Below are 12689 nucleotides of genomic sequence, written 5' to 3' on the forward strand. Positions count from 1 at the left end.
CGGACGTAGTGAGGCCGCCGAGACCCCCCCCCCCCCCATTAGTATCCGGTGTTATTCTAATGCTGCCGTGTTCAGCCCGACACCTGGTGGCCAGTCTACAGGGTCTGAAGCACACGGCACGGCACGCCGCCTGTGGCTTTCTGAACGGGAGGGAGGAGGTTAGCTGTTACAGGACTAGACCACCGGGAAAGTGACCTCGCCTCGTGCGCGAGGGGAAGGTTTCCCTCCCAGCACACGGACTGGGCCGCTCTTTTAGGGATTCCTACTGCTCACAGGGGGAAATTCATTCTCGTCGTCAAGGCATACTGGTCCCGTCGCAAACTCATGTTCAGGAATAACCTCTCCTCGGAGGGCCCCGCCGTCCTCAGAATAACCTGGAAAGCCAGAGTGAGACATGAGGGAAGCCCCCCGGCCTGTTGTGACGCTCTGACCCCGGGACAGGACCTCCAGGGAAACCATGGAGGCCACCTTTGCCTTTCGAATGGAGAGACTGCTTCCGGTGAGTCAGAATCCCCACCACTTAGGGTCTCGAAGCCCCCGGATGGGCTGACCTCGCCCACCCTTCCACCCCGGGCCCAACTTTCCACCTGTTTGCAATTCTCAAAGAGGCGAAGCCTCCACTCTACGTGTGAGGGAGACAGCCATTTTGGGCCGTGCCTGCCAGGTTTAGGGACCTGGGTTTAAAGGCTATTCTCAGGGCCGCACCTGGGGGGAAAGAAGTGGTTCGGGAAGAGTGCTCTGTTCACAGGCGACCATGAAGACCGAAGAGCTGCCGTCAGAAACGGGCCCCCACGACGCCCCCAGCCAGGCCCCCACGGCCACTCACCTGGCACGGTAGAGGCAGAAGACGTGCTTGGTCTGGCCACGGTCGCTGCATAAGACTGAGGTAATGGAGGTCTGAGGTCATTTTCTTTGTTTTCTTCCGTTGTTCCTGAGCTAAGCAAGCTAATGGCAGCAATTAAGGGGAGGGGGAGAAAAGAAAAAAGAGCTCATCACATGTGCAGGAAACTTCCAGAAGGAAAAGTACTAGGAAGCTCAGGCTTGCCCCCTTGAGTTTAAAGTATGGACCTATTAGGGGCGCCGGGGGGGGGGCTCAGTCGGGTAGGCGCCTGACTCTTGGTTTCGCATGATCTCACGGCTCGTGGGTCTGAGCCCCACGTCGGGCTCCGTGCTGACAGCGTGGAGCCTGCTTGGGCTTCTCTGTCCCTTTCTCTCTGCTCCTCCCCGGCTCGTGTACTCACCCTCTCTCTCTCACATAAACTTAAAAAAAAGAAAAAGGACTGATGAGTACACTGCTGGGTCACATGACCTAAACAGCGACCTCGGACTGCTGGGTCAATCACGCAACTTCACAACGACCCCTTTCTCTTATACTGACTGAATGAAGATTGGCCCTTTGCTCTTTCTGGCACACTCTGGCCAGGACGCTAAGACTCGCTCACACAGGGGGGCTCCGCGGGCCAAGGGGAGGGGGCGGTGGCAGCTCGTGGGGTCCTGTCACAGCAGGAAGAGGTCGCCTTGTCAAGAGGTCACAGATGTCAGGAGAGCTTTTCAATTCCCTTTGGCCCACATTTTGGAGCTCCCGGTATGCACGAGGGAACGTATGAGGAGGAAAGGGCCGTATGAAGTCATTCTGCTTCTTCAAGTGCACATTATGCATCTCAGCAGCTCTTCCAGAAGCCCACAGCCTGGCGGGGGTGCCTGACGTAGAGCCCGGCGAGGAGCGCGTGCCCACAGGAGTGGGCCACCGAGAACACCAGCCAGGACGACAGACAAGCAGGGCACCGAAGCTTGTCGTTCTTGGCCACGTGACGGCTTTACACAACCAGCTCTTAAAGAGGCTTTCTGAAAACTAGTCTCTTCACCTGTGGGTCTTGATTAAGACACATTCTCCTCCGTCCTGAGGGTCCAAATTGTAGATGTAAAGGTGTCCATCGGAAGACGCGACCAGGAGTCTTGGCAGTTTCTGGATCCTAAGAGCCAAGTAAAATACGTGCTGTGACCTCAACAGAGGCAGGTAACCGGGGTGGCTTCAGATGACACAGCCTCCCCCACCGCATGGCCCCAGGCTCCTTCTCCTGCCTTCAGGAACCCTTTACCCGGCCCACTGGCCCCAGATCCTGGGTTTCTGGCTATTTCTTGGCATTATGACCTAGTGATCCACCTCGAGGGTTATTTCTCATCTTGGAAGACGACCGTGTGGACGAGACAAACGACGTGTGCGTCTGCTATTACTCTGGAAAGGTGCCACCGAGGAAATCAGCGGACCTGAGCGGGACATGGCCTCTGGCTTATGCGTGTTTCTGCCTTTAACCGTGACGGAAAGGGCAAAGGACAAAATCGGCTGGCTCGTTTTATGAACTTTTAAAAAACGTTCGCCTTCCTTAACAAACTCCTTCAAACCCCTTGGATAAAACATCTGTCGACCCCACAGGCGTCGGAACCTACGGAGCCGGAGTCTTTTTACAGTTACTTAGAAGAGCGGGAACTGTTTTCGAGACAGCGTCGGCAGAACCACAAGGTTCAAGTTCCCACACCGGCTCGCGGCCGCCCCCCCCCAGAACACGCGTGACAACCAGAGAGGGTGGCGGCTGACGGCCACGGCCCTTCTTCGGGGCCTCCTTCCTTCTTTTTCTCCTGGCGCGCGTTCGGGGACCTGTGCGCTTTGGGCAAACCGAGCCGTAGAAGGTGGTGCCTGCGACAGCGGGTGGCGCCATACGTACGTGGAGAGGGTGCAGATGTTCCTCTGCCCAGAGAAGTGCAAGCGCCCGGTGGCAAAGGCCCTGTCCTGGTTCATCATGTCGGACACCTGGGCGGGGAGGTAGTTGGAAGCGGCCATGAACATCTTTCCCATGTAGCCAGCCCAGGTGGAGGGCTCCTCGGGTCGGCTGCGGGGACAAGGCACAGGAGGAGGGAGGTGGGCACCGGGCCAACGCTCGGCACAGCCCCGTGCTGTGAGCGGCGCTCACCGCAGCGGGAAGGAACTGTGCCCTTAGCATAATGTTCTGCCCACCTGGAACGGCTCGGGACATGCTATTCTGGCAATTCTGAAAGGGCATCGAGTGCTCGTTTGTCCTTCGGAAGGACCACTGTGAAGCTGTTAAGAGCTTCCCCATGCGACCGCTTCCCTACATTAAAAAAGTTGCAGGTGATGGTTTGTCTGGTCTCCGGACTCCTAAAAAGGGGGCCAGGCGAGGGCACGAGATGAGATCGCCGTGTGGACTCGCAAAACTAAGCTCCAGCCTGGCTCGGGCCCACGGAAGGACGCCGCGATCTCAGCGGCAGGGCCTCCCCGGCCAGACTGAGTGGGAAGCAAACCTCCGGGCAGGAGGCCCCGGGCGCTGTGTGATTACAGCCCTGAAGCCACCCTGGTCCCCGGTGAGCCGCGGCGGTAGGGAGAACTCGAGGGGACCCGGTGCACCCCCTGCAGTCCTCCAACGTCATCCCGGTGCAGCCGCCAGAGGGAGGGGGCGGGCACTGGTCGCCGGGAGGTGACAATGGGTGGGGGCACACAGCCGCCTCCGTGCTCGGCGCACCGGGCAGCGCCTCAGGGACCGGGCTGGCCGCGTGCTCCTGGGAGCACCTGCCGAGAGGCCCCTTGTCTACAGGCCCGGAGCTTGGTGGGGAGCGCGGGCTGGAGCTCAGAAGCACGGGGGTTTATTTCTCACTCTGTTACCACCCGGCTGGGGACAGTCACAGGCACTGAAAGTGGGCGCGATGGCAGTGGTTCGTCTGTTACTGTTTCGATAGCTGCTGCCGAATACTTATTGGTGCCCGTTGTGTGCCAGGTGCTATACCACACGCTTCAGGCCAAACGCTCACAACAAGCCCGAGACGCACCGCTGAGTATTTTGTACTAAAGCACGGAAAGCGGAAATCACCTGCCGGGGTCTCGGAGCGCGTGAAGGGGCAGAGGCGGGGTGTGACCTCGGGAGGGCGGCCCCGGGGTCTGCGCTCCCGTGCGTTCCACCACCGAGGTTCTCCCGGCAGACACTCACCACCTCCGTGAGGACAAGTAAAGCCGAGCGCGTGGCACTCATAAGGAGTCGCTCGTGCGGACAGCGGTGGCACAGGCGAGTCAGGGCCTGGCTCCTCCAGCCTGACGAGTGTTGTGCGCCTGGCAGTTACTCACCTGTTGGTGAGGTGCTCCAGCTTGAAGATGTGCACGGTCTCGGTGTTGCTTGAGGCGCAGAGGAACTGCGAGTCCATACTAAAAACTAGGGAGCTGATTGTCACGTACCTGGGAACACAGCGACGTACAGACAGACTACTGAGCCGGGAGCGTGAGGGTGATCGCTTTATAGCTCAAAAACCAGCTTGGTAAGAGAACCGAATGTGCCCCGGAGAGTCTGGGTGTTCTAAGGTCTCCTTGACATTGCATCACGCACACTTAGAAATCAGCGTTGGGAGGACTGGTAAAGGGTCCCTGTCTCGGGAAGAAACAAGGCACCGCCCCTTTCTGGCATCTCGTTAGTTTTCCGGCTGTTCGGGCACCGATCGGGCTGCAAACGCTGCAGCCGATAGGATCCCGGCCCATTCACTTTACAAGCTGCTTTTGGATGGTGATTTGCTCGCCCTCTCATTTCTCCTTTGCAAGCTGCCCTCGCACACCCGGGAACAGGGCTCTGACGGCTGAAATCCTGTGTGAAAGCGGCAGCCGAGGGGGCGCCTGGGTGGCTCCGTCGATTAAGCGTCTGACTCTTGATTTCGGCTCAGCTCATGATCTCAGGGATCACAGGGTGGAGCCCTGTGTCGGGCCCTGTGCTGAGAGCGTGGAGCCTGCTTGGGATTCTCTCTCTCCCTCTTTCTCTGCCCCTCCCACATCTCAGAATAAACAAGCAAACAAACAAACAAATGAGCAAACCCAGCAGCCATGCTGTCGGGTGCACGAAGCACCCAGCACGGCATCGAAGGCAGTTACCCGAGGAAGTACAGTTATATCTCCTCCGGGGGAGAGGGGGGCACAGAGCCACCCTCCGCACTTGCCCCGGCGGGCCGCCAGCCCTGCGCTGCGGGCGGGACTCCGGTGGGTCCCGTAACACGGGCTTCACGGTGAACACAGACCTTTTCATTCCTCTCCGAAACTCGTAGAGCTTTCGCCCGTCGGGTACAGAGAACACCCGGATGACGGTGCCCTGAGAAAGCAAGCAGGTGGACATTTCGTACCATTGATGGCCTCGGACAGAGACGTCCCTTCAGAGGGGAGCTTGTTTTATTGGTGTGGAACACCTGTCTCTAAGGGGGAGGCACAAAGAGTTGATCATGGGGGGGTTTTGTTTGTACGTTGCCAGAGAAGCAATTCTTGGCACGTTTGGGTCCCTTTTCCCTCCCCACCCTGCACCCCAAGGCTCTGTGTGTTTGCTCGAAATGCTCGGACTTCCTAGAACATTGCCTGTACCTGTCAAAAACAACTTGTGCTTCGTGGCATTTGAAATTCAACTTGATCACCTTCCCTGACCATTCCAGTCAGAAGAGATCAATTTCTTCTGAATAGCACAACATTTTGCTGACACTGCTTATGAAATGCGGAATCTGTCTGCATCTAGGGATAACGCGCACACACGTTTCTCAATAAGATCACCAGTTTCTGTGCCACATATCTCGTATCCTGCCTAGCACAGGTCTTTGGTCTGTTGAATTAATAAACGTATCAGTCTACACAGCGTGCGTGGGTCAGAGACTCCCCTCGGATATGGATTCCGAGTGGGTCCAGAGACCAGTCAGTCCTTGTCCCCAGTGTCCTCTCTTCAGGTCTTTGGCCCTGAGGGAGCCATCCAGTGGAGCCCTGACCTGAGAGCCCCCTGAACACGAGGTGCAGGGAGTGAACTCACTTTTTCAGATGCGCTCGCTAGTTTGGAGCCCGAGGCATTGAAGGTGATGGCGGCCAGCGTCCCCTCGTGGGCAGCAATCGTGCAGACCGTTTTCTATTGGTAACAAGGGAAAATGGATATCGGTGCTGGGGAAGATCCCTCTCCTCTCTCTTTTCTTCCCAAACACCCTCCCTCATTTGCTGGGCGCCCTGTCTCTCCCTTCCCACCGGCCATTTCCAGAGAAGCCGTTCATCCTTTCCGAGTGTATCTAGATTCTGCCTCCAGAGCCCTTCCGTCGCTACCCCTTGTCCCGCCCTCGGGATGACGGACAGCCAGCCGCATGCCCCACGCGGGCGATGCGGCCGTGGCTGTCCTTGCACGCAGCAGTGGGTGACTTCCCGCAGCCATCGTGCCCTGCTCCGTGAAGCCTCGGAGAGCAGGGGACAGGGCATGTGAAACATCTGCACACTGTCACCGGCTGTGACATGGCACAGTGGGACACCTTCAGTCTGACAGTGGGCCGCCAGCTGGCGAGCAGTTTCCGCCACACCGTGGATGTCTCACCGGGCTAGGCGTGCTGCCTCACGGTCACACTGACTGATGGCAGCGAGGGCGATGTTACTGCCTTGTCCTCCACACCTCACCTCCGTGGCCAGGACAGACCCCCCCCCCCCCCCACCCAGGATGGCTTCTCCCTCCACACCTCGCCCCTGCCAGCTCACCAGGGAGTGTCCGTCGTAAAGCACAATCTCGCCCGTGGTCAGGCTTCCAGGATAGGCCACGTAAGAATTGGAATGGTTGATAGAGAGGGCACAGAGACCTGCAAAGAATGAACCGCGGATGAAACCCTGCCTGGAAAGGGCATCTGAAAACCGCGCGACTCCAGTGCCACCTACTGGCGAGGGGAGGAATAGCCTAGGCGATGTTGACTTTTGAGTTGGTTCTTCTAAACCTTCTAATTTACGCCCTTGAAGTTCGCAGGGGAAGACCTCATGACCTCACGACCAGCCGTGTCTTCTCCCCAGAGGAGCAATACGAACTCAGAATACTGAAAATGCTCTTCTTGCCATTTTATTCCCCCGGGCTCTGAAACCACATCCACTTCTCTTGCGTTACCCGCCAAGGCTGTAAGAGAAGTTACTCTTCACGGAAATAAATCTTCCTGCTATGAAAAGGCAGCATGTCGTAGCCTTCCTGCAGGCGATTACCTGCAGCTGGCCAGTCATGTCAAGATGGAGAACAGGAGGCGGAGGGTGGGGGGAAGGACCCATTTAGAAACTGCCCCCTATCTAAGCCAAACGTCCTGCCTTGAGAAGAGAGATGGGGGCCCCCAGAGGTGGAAGCTCATCTGAGGGAGGAGGGCCTTTCTTTTAAATGTTTATTTTGAGAGAAAGAGAGAGAGGGCAAGAGTGCGAGTGGGGGAGGGGCAAAGAGAGAGGGAGAGAGAGAATTCCAAGCAGGCTCGGCCTTGTCCGTGGGGAGCCTAAGTTGGGGCTCGACCCGACGAACCACAAGACCATGACCTGAGCTGAAATCAAGAGCCAGACACCCAACCGGCTGACCAAGTCACCCAAGTGCCCTGAAAGAGGACATTTTGGATTGAAGATGCCCTGACAATATTCTGGAAGGGTAAACAGCCAATGACACCATTGAGCCGACCTAAGTTATTTTTGTTTATAAGGAGACTCAAGGGGGGGGGTGGTAAATCCGAAAAGCGTTTAAGTAAAGGATTTTCACAACAATGGTCTGGATTAATAGAAGTGTACGTTGACAGAAGTGAATTCAAAGAATTGTTAGAACCAAAAGCATTAGCAGCATAAGATCTTCGCGATTAGGCAAGAGAGACATCTTTTTAAATAAAAACTGCAACTGACATCTTTGTGACAAGTCGGCATATTAAATGGGTTTATTACATACTAAAAACTTTAGGCTAAAACGTACCTAACCTAATCTGCTGGGGGGAAAAGCAGAGGGAAAAAAAATCCATCATTGAGAAGCGAAACCCAGGTCCTCCCTCCTGCTCTCTGGCTTTGTTGAGGGCATAGCCAGGGCTGTGCCCTTAGCCCTCGACATACAGAACCGTGGGAGGAAAGTGACGGGGCCCAGAGCCCTTACCTGTGTGCCCCGGCACCCTGCAACCCCTGCCTGTACACGATCACTCTCAGCCCCACCCTTAGGAAGGGACTCTCATGTCTCCCCAGTTCTGCCCGGGCGACAATGCCCCATCTCCTCCGGGCTCTTTGCCACGCGAGTGCAATTCCGAGAGCAGCTGGCAGGCAGAAGGCACTGTGATCTTGTGAACCTTGTGAAAAGGGAGGGAAGCGCATTGGGAGGTTGGGGCGGCCTGCGCAGTGGGTTCCCACAGGGCTGCTCAGCAGGAGAGATGGTTGAGAGACTGGATGTGGCAACAGAGGAAGGGCTTGAGGACCCCACCAAAGAGTTAAGATCTTACAAATGTGGTGGGTACGCGCTGGACGTTTCTGAGCACGATGTTTAAAAAAAAAAGCAGTGTTGAGGGGTGGGGGGGGAGGGGGAAATGGGTGATGGGCACTGAGGAGGGCACTTGTTGGGATGAGCACTGGGTGTTGTATGTAAGCGAAGAATCATGGGAATCTACCCCCAAAACCAAGAGCACACTGTAGACACAGTATGTTAGCCAACTTGACAATAAATTATATATATATATATATATATATATGTATGTATATATACATATGTGTGTGTGTGTGTGTGTGTATATATATATATATATATATATATAAAGGCAGTGTTAATCAAAACCATGATGAGATATCACCTCACACCCACTAGGATGGCTATAATCAAAAAGGCAGATAATTGGAACCCGCCTACACTGCTGCTGGGAAGGTTAAGATAGGCATGGCTTTGGAAAACAGTCTGGCAGTCCTTAAAAAGGTTAAACATAGGGGCGCCTGGGTGGCGCAGTCGGTTAAGCGTCCGACTTCAGCCAGGTCACGATCTCGCGGTCCGGGAGTTCGAGCCCCGCGTCGGGCTCTGGGCTGACGGCTCGGAGCCTGGAGCCTGTTTCCGATTCTGTGTCTCCCTCTCTCTCTGCCCCTCCCCCGTTCATGCTCTGTCTCTCTCTGTCCCAAAAATAAATAAACGTTGAAAAAAAAAAAAAAAAAAAGGTTAAACATAGAGGTAACCTATAAGCCCCCAATTCTACTCCTAGGTATGTACCCAGGAGAAACGAAAACGTACAGCCACATAAAAACCTGCATACAAAGGTTCGTAGCAACATCGTAAGAGTCAAAGAGTGGAAACGGGGGCGCCTGGGTGGCTCAGTCAGTTAAGCATCTGACTCGATTTGGGCTCAGGTCATGATCTCACAGTTGTGAGATGGAGCCCCATGTGGGGCTCTGTGCTGAGCACAGAGCCTGCTTAAGATTCTCTCCCTCTTCCTCAGCCCCTCCCCTGCTCCTGCTCTCTCTCTCTCTCTCCCCCCTCAAAAAAAAAAAAACAAAAAAAAGGTGGAAACAATGTAAATGTCTATCAGCTCATGAATAGCGGTAAATAGTACCCTTATGATGGAATACTATTAGACAATAGAATGAATACATGCTCTAATATGTAAGTGAAAGCAGGTCACAAAAGACCACATTTTGTATTACGATTCCACTTACGTGTAACAGCCGGAATAGATAAATCTAGACAGACATGAAGTAGATTAGGGTTATCTGGGCTGGGGATCCAGGGGGTGATGGCTTAAAAGGTATGGGGTTTCTTTCTGGGGTGAGGAAAAATGTTCTCAAATTGTGGTAATGGTTATACTAAAAGCTATCGAATGGTGCACCGTTTAAAGTGGGTGGATCACACGGCATGTGAATTAGGGCTCAACCTCGCTGCTAAGAAAAAAAAAAGCCAGTGTTTTAAGAATATCCGTTTGGCAGGGCTAGGCTGAGGACGGGCAGTCAAGACTCAGGCCTGCCATCTACTGTATGGCCCCGGCTGAGTCATTGGAGGGCTTTGGAGGCCACCTGCTCATGTTTCGCGACCTGAAGGGGCTACAGCGATCTTCCCAGCTTTGACATTCTAAGACGCGAAGTCTTCATTTACTGACACCCTCTCCCTGAAGATATCAAGGCCCATCTTTGTGGTGGGGAGAACGGGAGGTATTTGGGCAGAGAGCTTGGACAGATACTTTCAGTTGCCCTTTCGTGTTTCGGTGTCTTGTTTTTTGTTAATTTAATTGACGTGTAATTGACATAGATGAGGTTATGTTAGTTTTAGATGCACCACATAATGGTCTGTTATTTGTCCTGCATCGTGAAAGGATCACCGTGCTCAGTCTTGTTAACAGCTGCTACTGCACACAGTTACGAAAGTGTTTTTCTCGCAATGACAGCTTTAAAGATCTTTTACCAACTTTCAGCGATGCGGCCACCATGCTGTATGTGACGTCCCCGTGACTTATTTACTTGACAGCTGCGACTTCATACCTTTTCACCCCTCTGTCCATTTCACCCGCCTCCGGCTCTCACTCCCCATAATGCCCTCACGGCCCATCCATTTTGTCCCCAATGGCAACAGTTCTTTTTAAATGCCTGAATAACATTCCATTGCGCGCATATATATATATATATATATGCATATATGCATATATATAGGTATGTATATATACATATATATGTGCAAATATTCTCTCTCTCTGTCACACACACACACACACATTTTCTCTATCCATTCACCCAATGGACATGGTTGTTTCCACATCTTGGCTATTGTAAATAATGCTGCAATGAACACGGGTCTATAGGTGATCTTTTTTGGGTTAATGTTCTTTCTTTCTTTCTTTCTTTCTTTCTTTCTTTCTTTCTTTCTTTTTTCACATAAATATCCAGAAGTGGAATTTCTGGGTCATAAGGTAGTTCTATTTTCAATTTTTTGAGGAGCCTCTGTACTACTTTCCGTGGTGGCTGCACCAGTTTGCATTCCCCCCAACGGTGCACGAGGGTTCTCTTTTCTCCACACCCTGCCAGCACTTTGTATCTCTGTCTTTTTGATAAAAGCCATTCTGACAGTGTGAGGTGAACTTCAGAGTTTTTTTTTGTTGTTGTTATTAAAATGCAAACATGGGGCACCTGGGTGGCGCAGTCGGTTAAGCGTCTGACTTCAGCCAGGTCACGATCTCGCGGTCCGTGAGTTCAAGGCCCGCGTCAGGCTCTGGGCTGATGGCTCGGAGCCTGGAGCCTGTTTCCGATTCTGTGTCTCCCTCTCTCTCTGCCCCTCCCCCGTTCATGCTCTGTCTCTCTCTGTCCCAAAAAAAATAAACAAACGTTGAAAAAAAAAATTTTAAATGCAAACATCCCAGAAAGGAGGAAAGGCTTCAACTTCTTCAGCCGACATCGAACTTTCTGTACTGTCTAATAGAGAGTGGAGTGACCCTAGATTCTAACAGGGAAAGGATGATGCCAGGGACGGGCATACTCTGACACATAACCATTCATCTGAGAGCTTCGCCTCCGGGCTCACATCTCTGGGCTCACTTCAATTTAGCCAAGGGACCCTGCACACCAACCTTTGTGGACTTAATGAAGGTCCCCAGAAATGCTTACTGTGAGTTCCTTCAGTTTCCTATGGTCCAGTTCTCAGCCAAATCCAATCAGCTATAAGAATGCATTTTTATTTCTTCTGAAGCCCCCCAGGGAGAGCATTAAGAGTTTGCTTCAGGCTTAGATATTACCTTCCTACCCGTCTTCTGTTTCCATCACAGATGTCACATAAAGCCCTCTTGAGGAAGGAAATAAGCTTTGTCTCTGATAACATTTTATAACAGAAAAGTCACAGTGTAAAAATATTTGCAAAGTCCAGAAAATAGAAAGCGAGAAAAAAAAAATCACTCATTATTCTAAAACTCAGAGGCTTTGCACTATTCTCCATATTTGAGCATATTTTCTCCTAGTCTTTTTTCTATATAGGAATTAGGTGTTGGTGTGGCTTTTGGATTTATTTTAGAATGGATACACATTCTCATAAATCACTGGCAGCTGTAACTTCCCTGAAATTGTTGGGCTGTGATTCTTCCGCGGCTGGAAAAGAAGTGCCTGTTATCAGTGCAAGGACCAACAGGGTCCTCGGCTGGAATTGGAAGGAAGTCCTAGGATTCTAAATCATCCTCACCTGGGTATTTATAGTGCAAGTTAACAGTGATTTATACAGTGCGGTTCCCTCTGGGTTGATGACTGTCTCAGCATATGTTTTCCAGTTCTCAAAAATAGAAAGAAATCTCTGTGTTTGCAAATGTTCTGGGTGACTGCAAACGGAGAGCCATCTACCCCATCCGTATTACCCTTCTCAGAAAGCGCACTCGCTGGGGTATAAACCGCTACTTTGTTCTGTTACACGCACTGCTGTGTGGTCTAGACTGCTCCCTCAGTACTCGTGGAAGGTCGTTAAGATCTGCAGTTGGCAGGATCTGGATGGAGATCTCCACCCTCACTGCTCAGCACACAGACTGCTGTGCTAGCAGGAAATTAACTCTGAGCCCCGACTGGCCAAACTCTTTAAAGGAAACAGCCTGCAATCTTTGACACAACAGGAATGGCCACAACACAAACACAGACAAAAGGAAGGAAATTTACAGCTGCACTGGATACTGAGTAGAAGCAAGGGTAGAGTTCTGTGTATGTCACTTATTTGGCATTCACTAGTTTTCAATACACTCAGAATCCGTGTGCTCCGGCCAATTGGATGGGGGACTCTGTCTCCTTTGTGTACCCAATAAGGAGTTATCAAACCAAGAGCCGGAGTTCCTGTCTTATATTTTCATTTAGAAAATAAATAAATGAGGGAATGAGAAGCAAGGAGACTCCCGGCCACTGAATACTTTATATTCCTGGGTTGGACAGCTCAGAGTCT

General features: G+C 52.5%; 1 protein-coding gene and 1 long non-coding RNA gene across 3 annotated transcripts in view; one reads left to right on the top strand and one right to left on the bottom strand.

The window, feature by feature from the left end:
* The window catches only part of WIPI1 (WD repeat domain, phosphoinositide interacting 1), a 31545-nt gene that overhangs the window by 3147 nt on the left and 15709 nt on the right, over positions 1 to 12689 (bottom strand). For both annotated transcript variants that reach the window (XM_030294574.1, XM_030294575.1), the window contains exons 5-12: positions 6533 to 6630; positions 5832 to 5924; positions 5065 to 5135; positions 4133 to 4240; positions 2724 to 2888; positions 1866 to 1973; positions 827 to 945; positions 274 to 374 (exon numbers count right to left, since the gene is read on the bottom strand). In XM_030294574.1, coding sequence (XP_030150434.1) covers positions 274 to 374; positions 827 to 945; positions 1866 to 1973; positions 2724 to 2888; positions 4133 to 4240; positions 5065 to 5135; positions 5832 to 5924; positions 6533 to 6630 — 863 coding nt within the window. The remainder of the gene's footprint in view (positions 1 to 273; positions 375 to 826; positions 946 to 1865; positions 1974 to 2723; positions 2889 to 4132; positions 4241 to 5064; positions 5136 to 5831; positions 5925 to 6532; positions 6631 to 12689) is intronic.
* LOC115500276 lies at positions 374 to 886 on the top strand. Its single transcript, XR_003964497.1, has 2 exons — positions 374 to 499; positions 749 to 886. It is a non-coding gene; the product is annotated as an uncharacterized LOC115500276 (long non-coding RNA).

This window comes from Lynx canadensis, chromosome E1, assembly GCF_007474595.2.
Source record: "Lynx canadensis isolate LIC74 chromosome E1, mLynCan4.pri.v2, whole genome shotgun sequence".
Classification (NCBI taxonomy): domain Eukaryota; kingdom Metazoa; phylum Chordata; class Mammalia; order Carnivora; family Felidae; genus Lynx; species Lynx canadensis.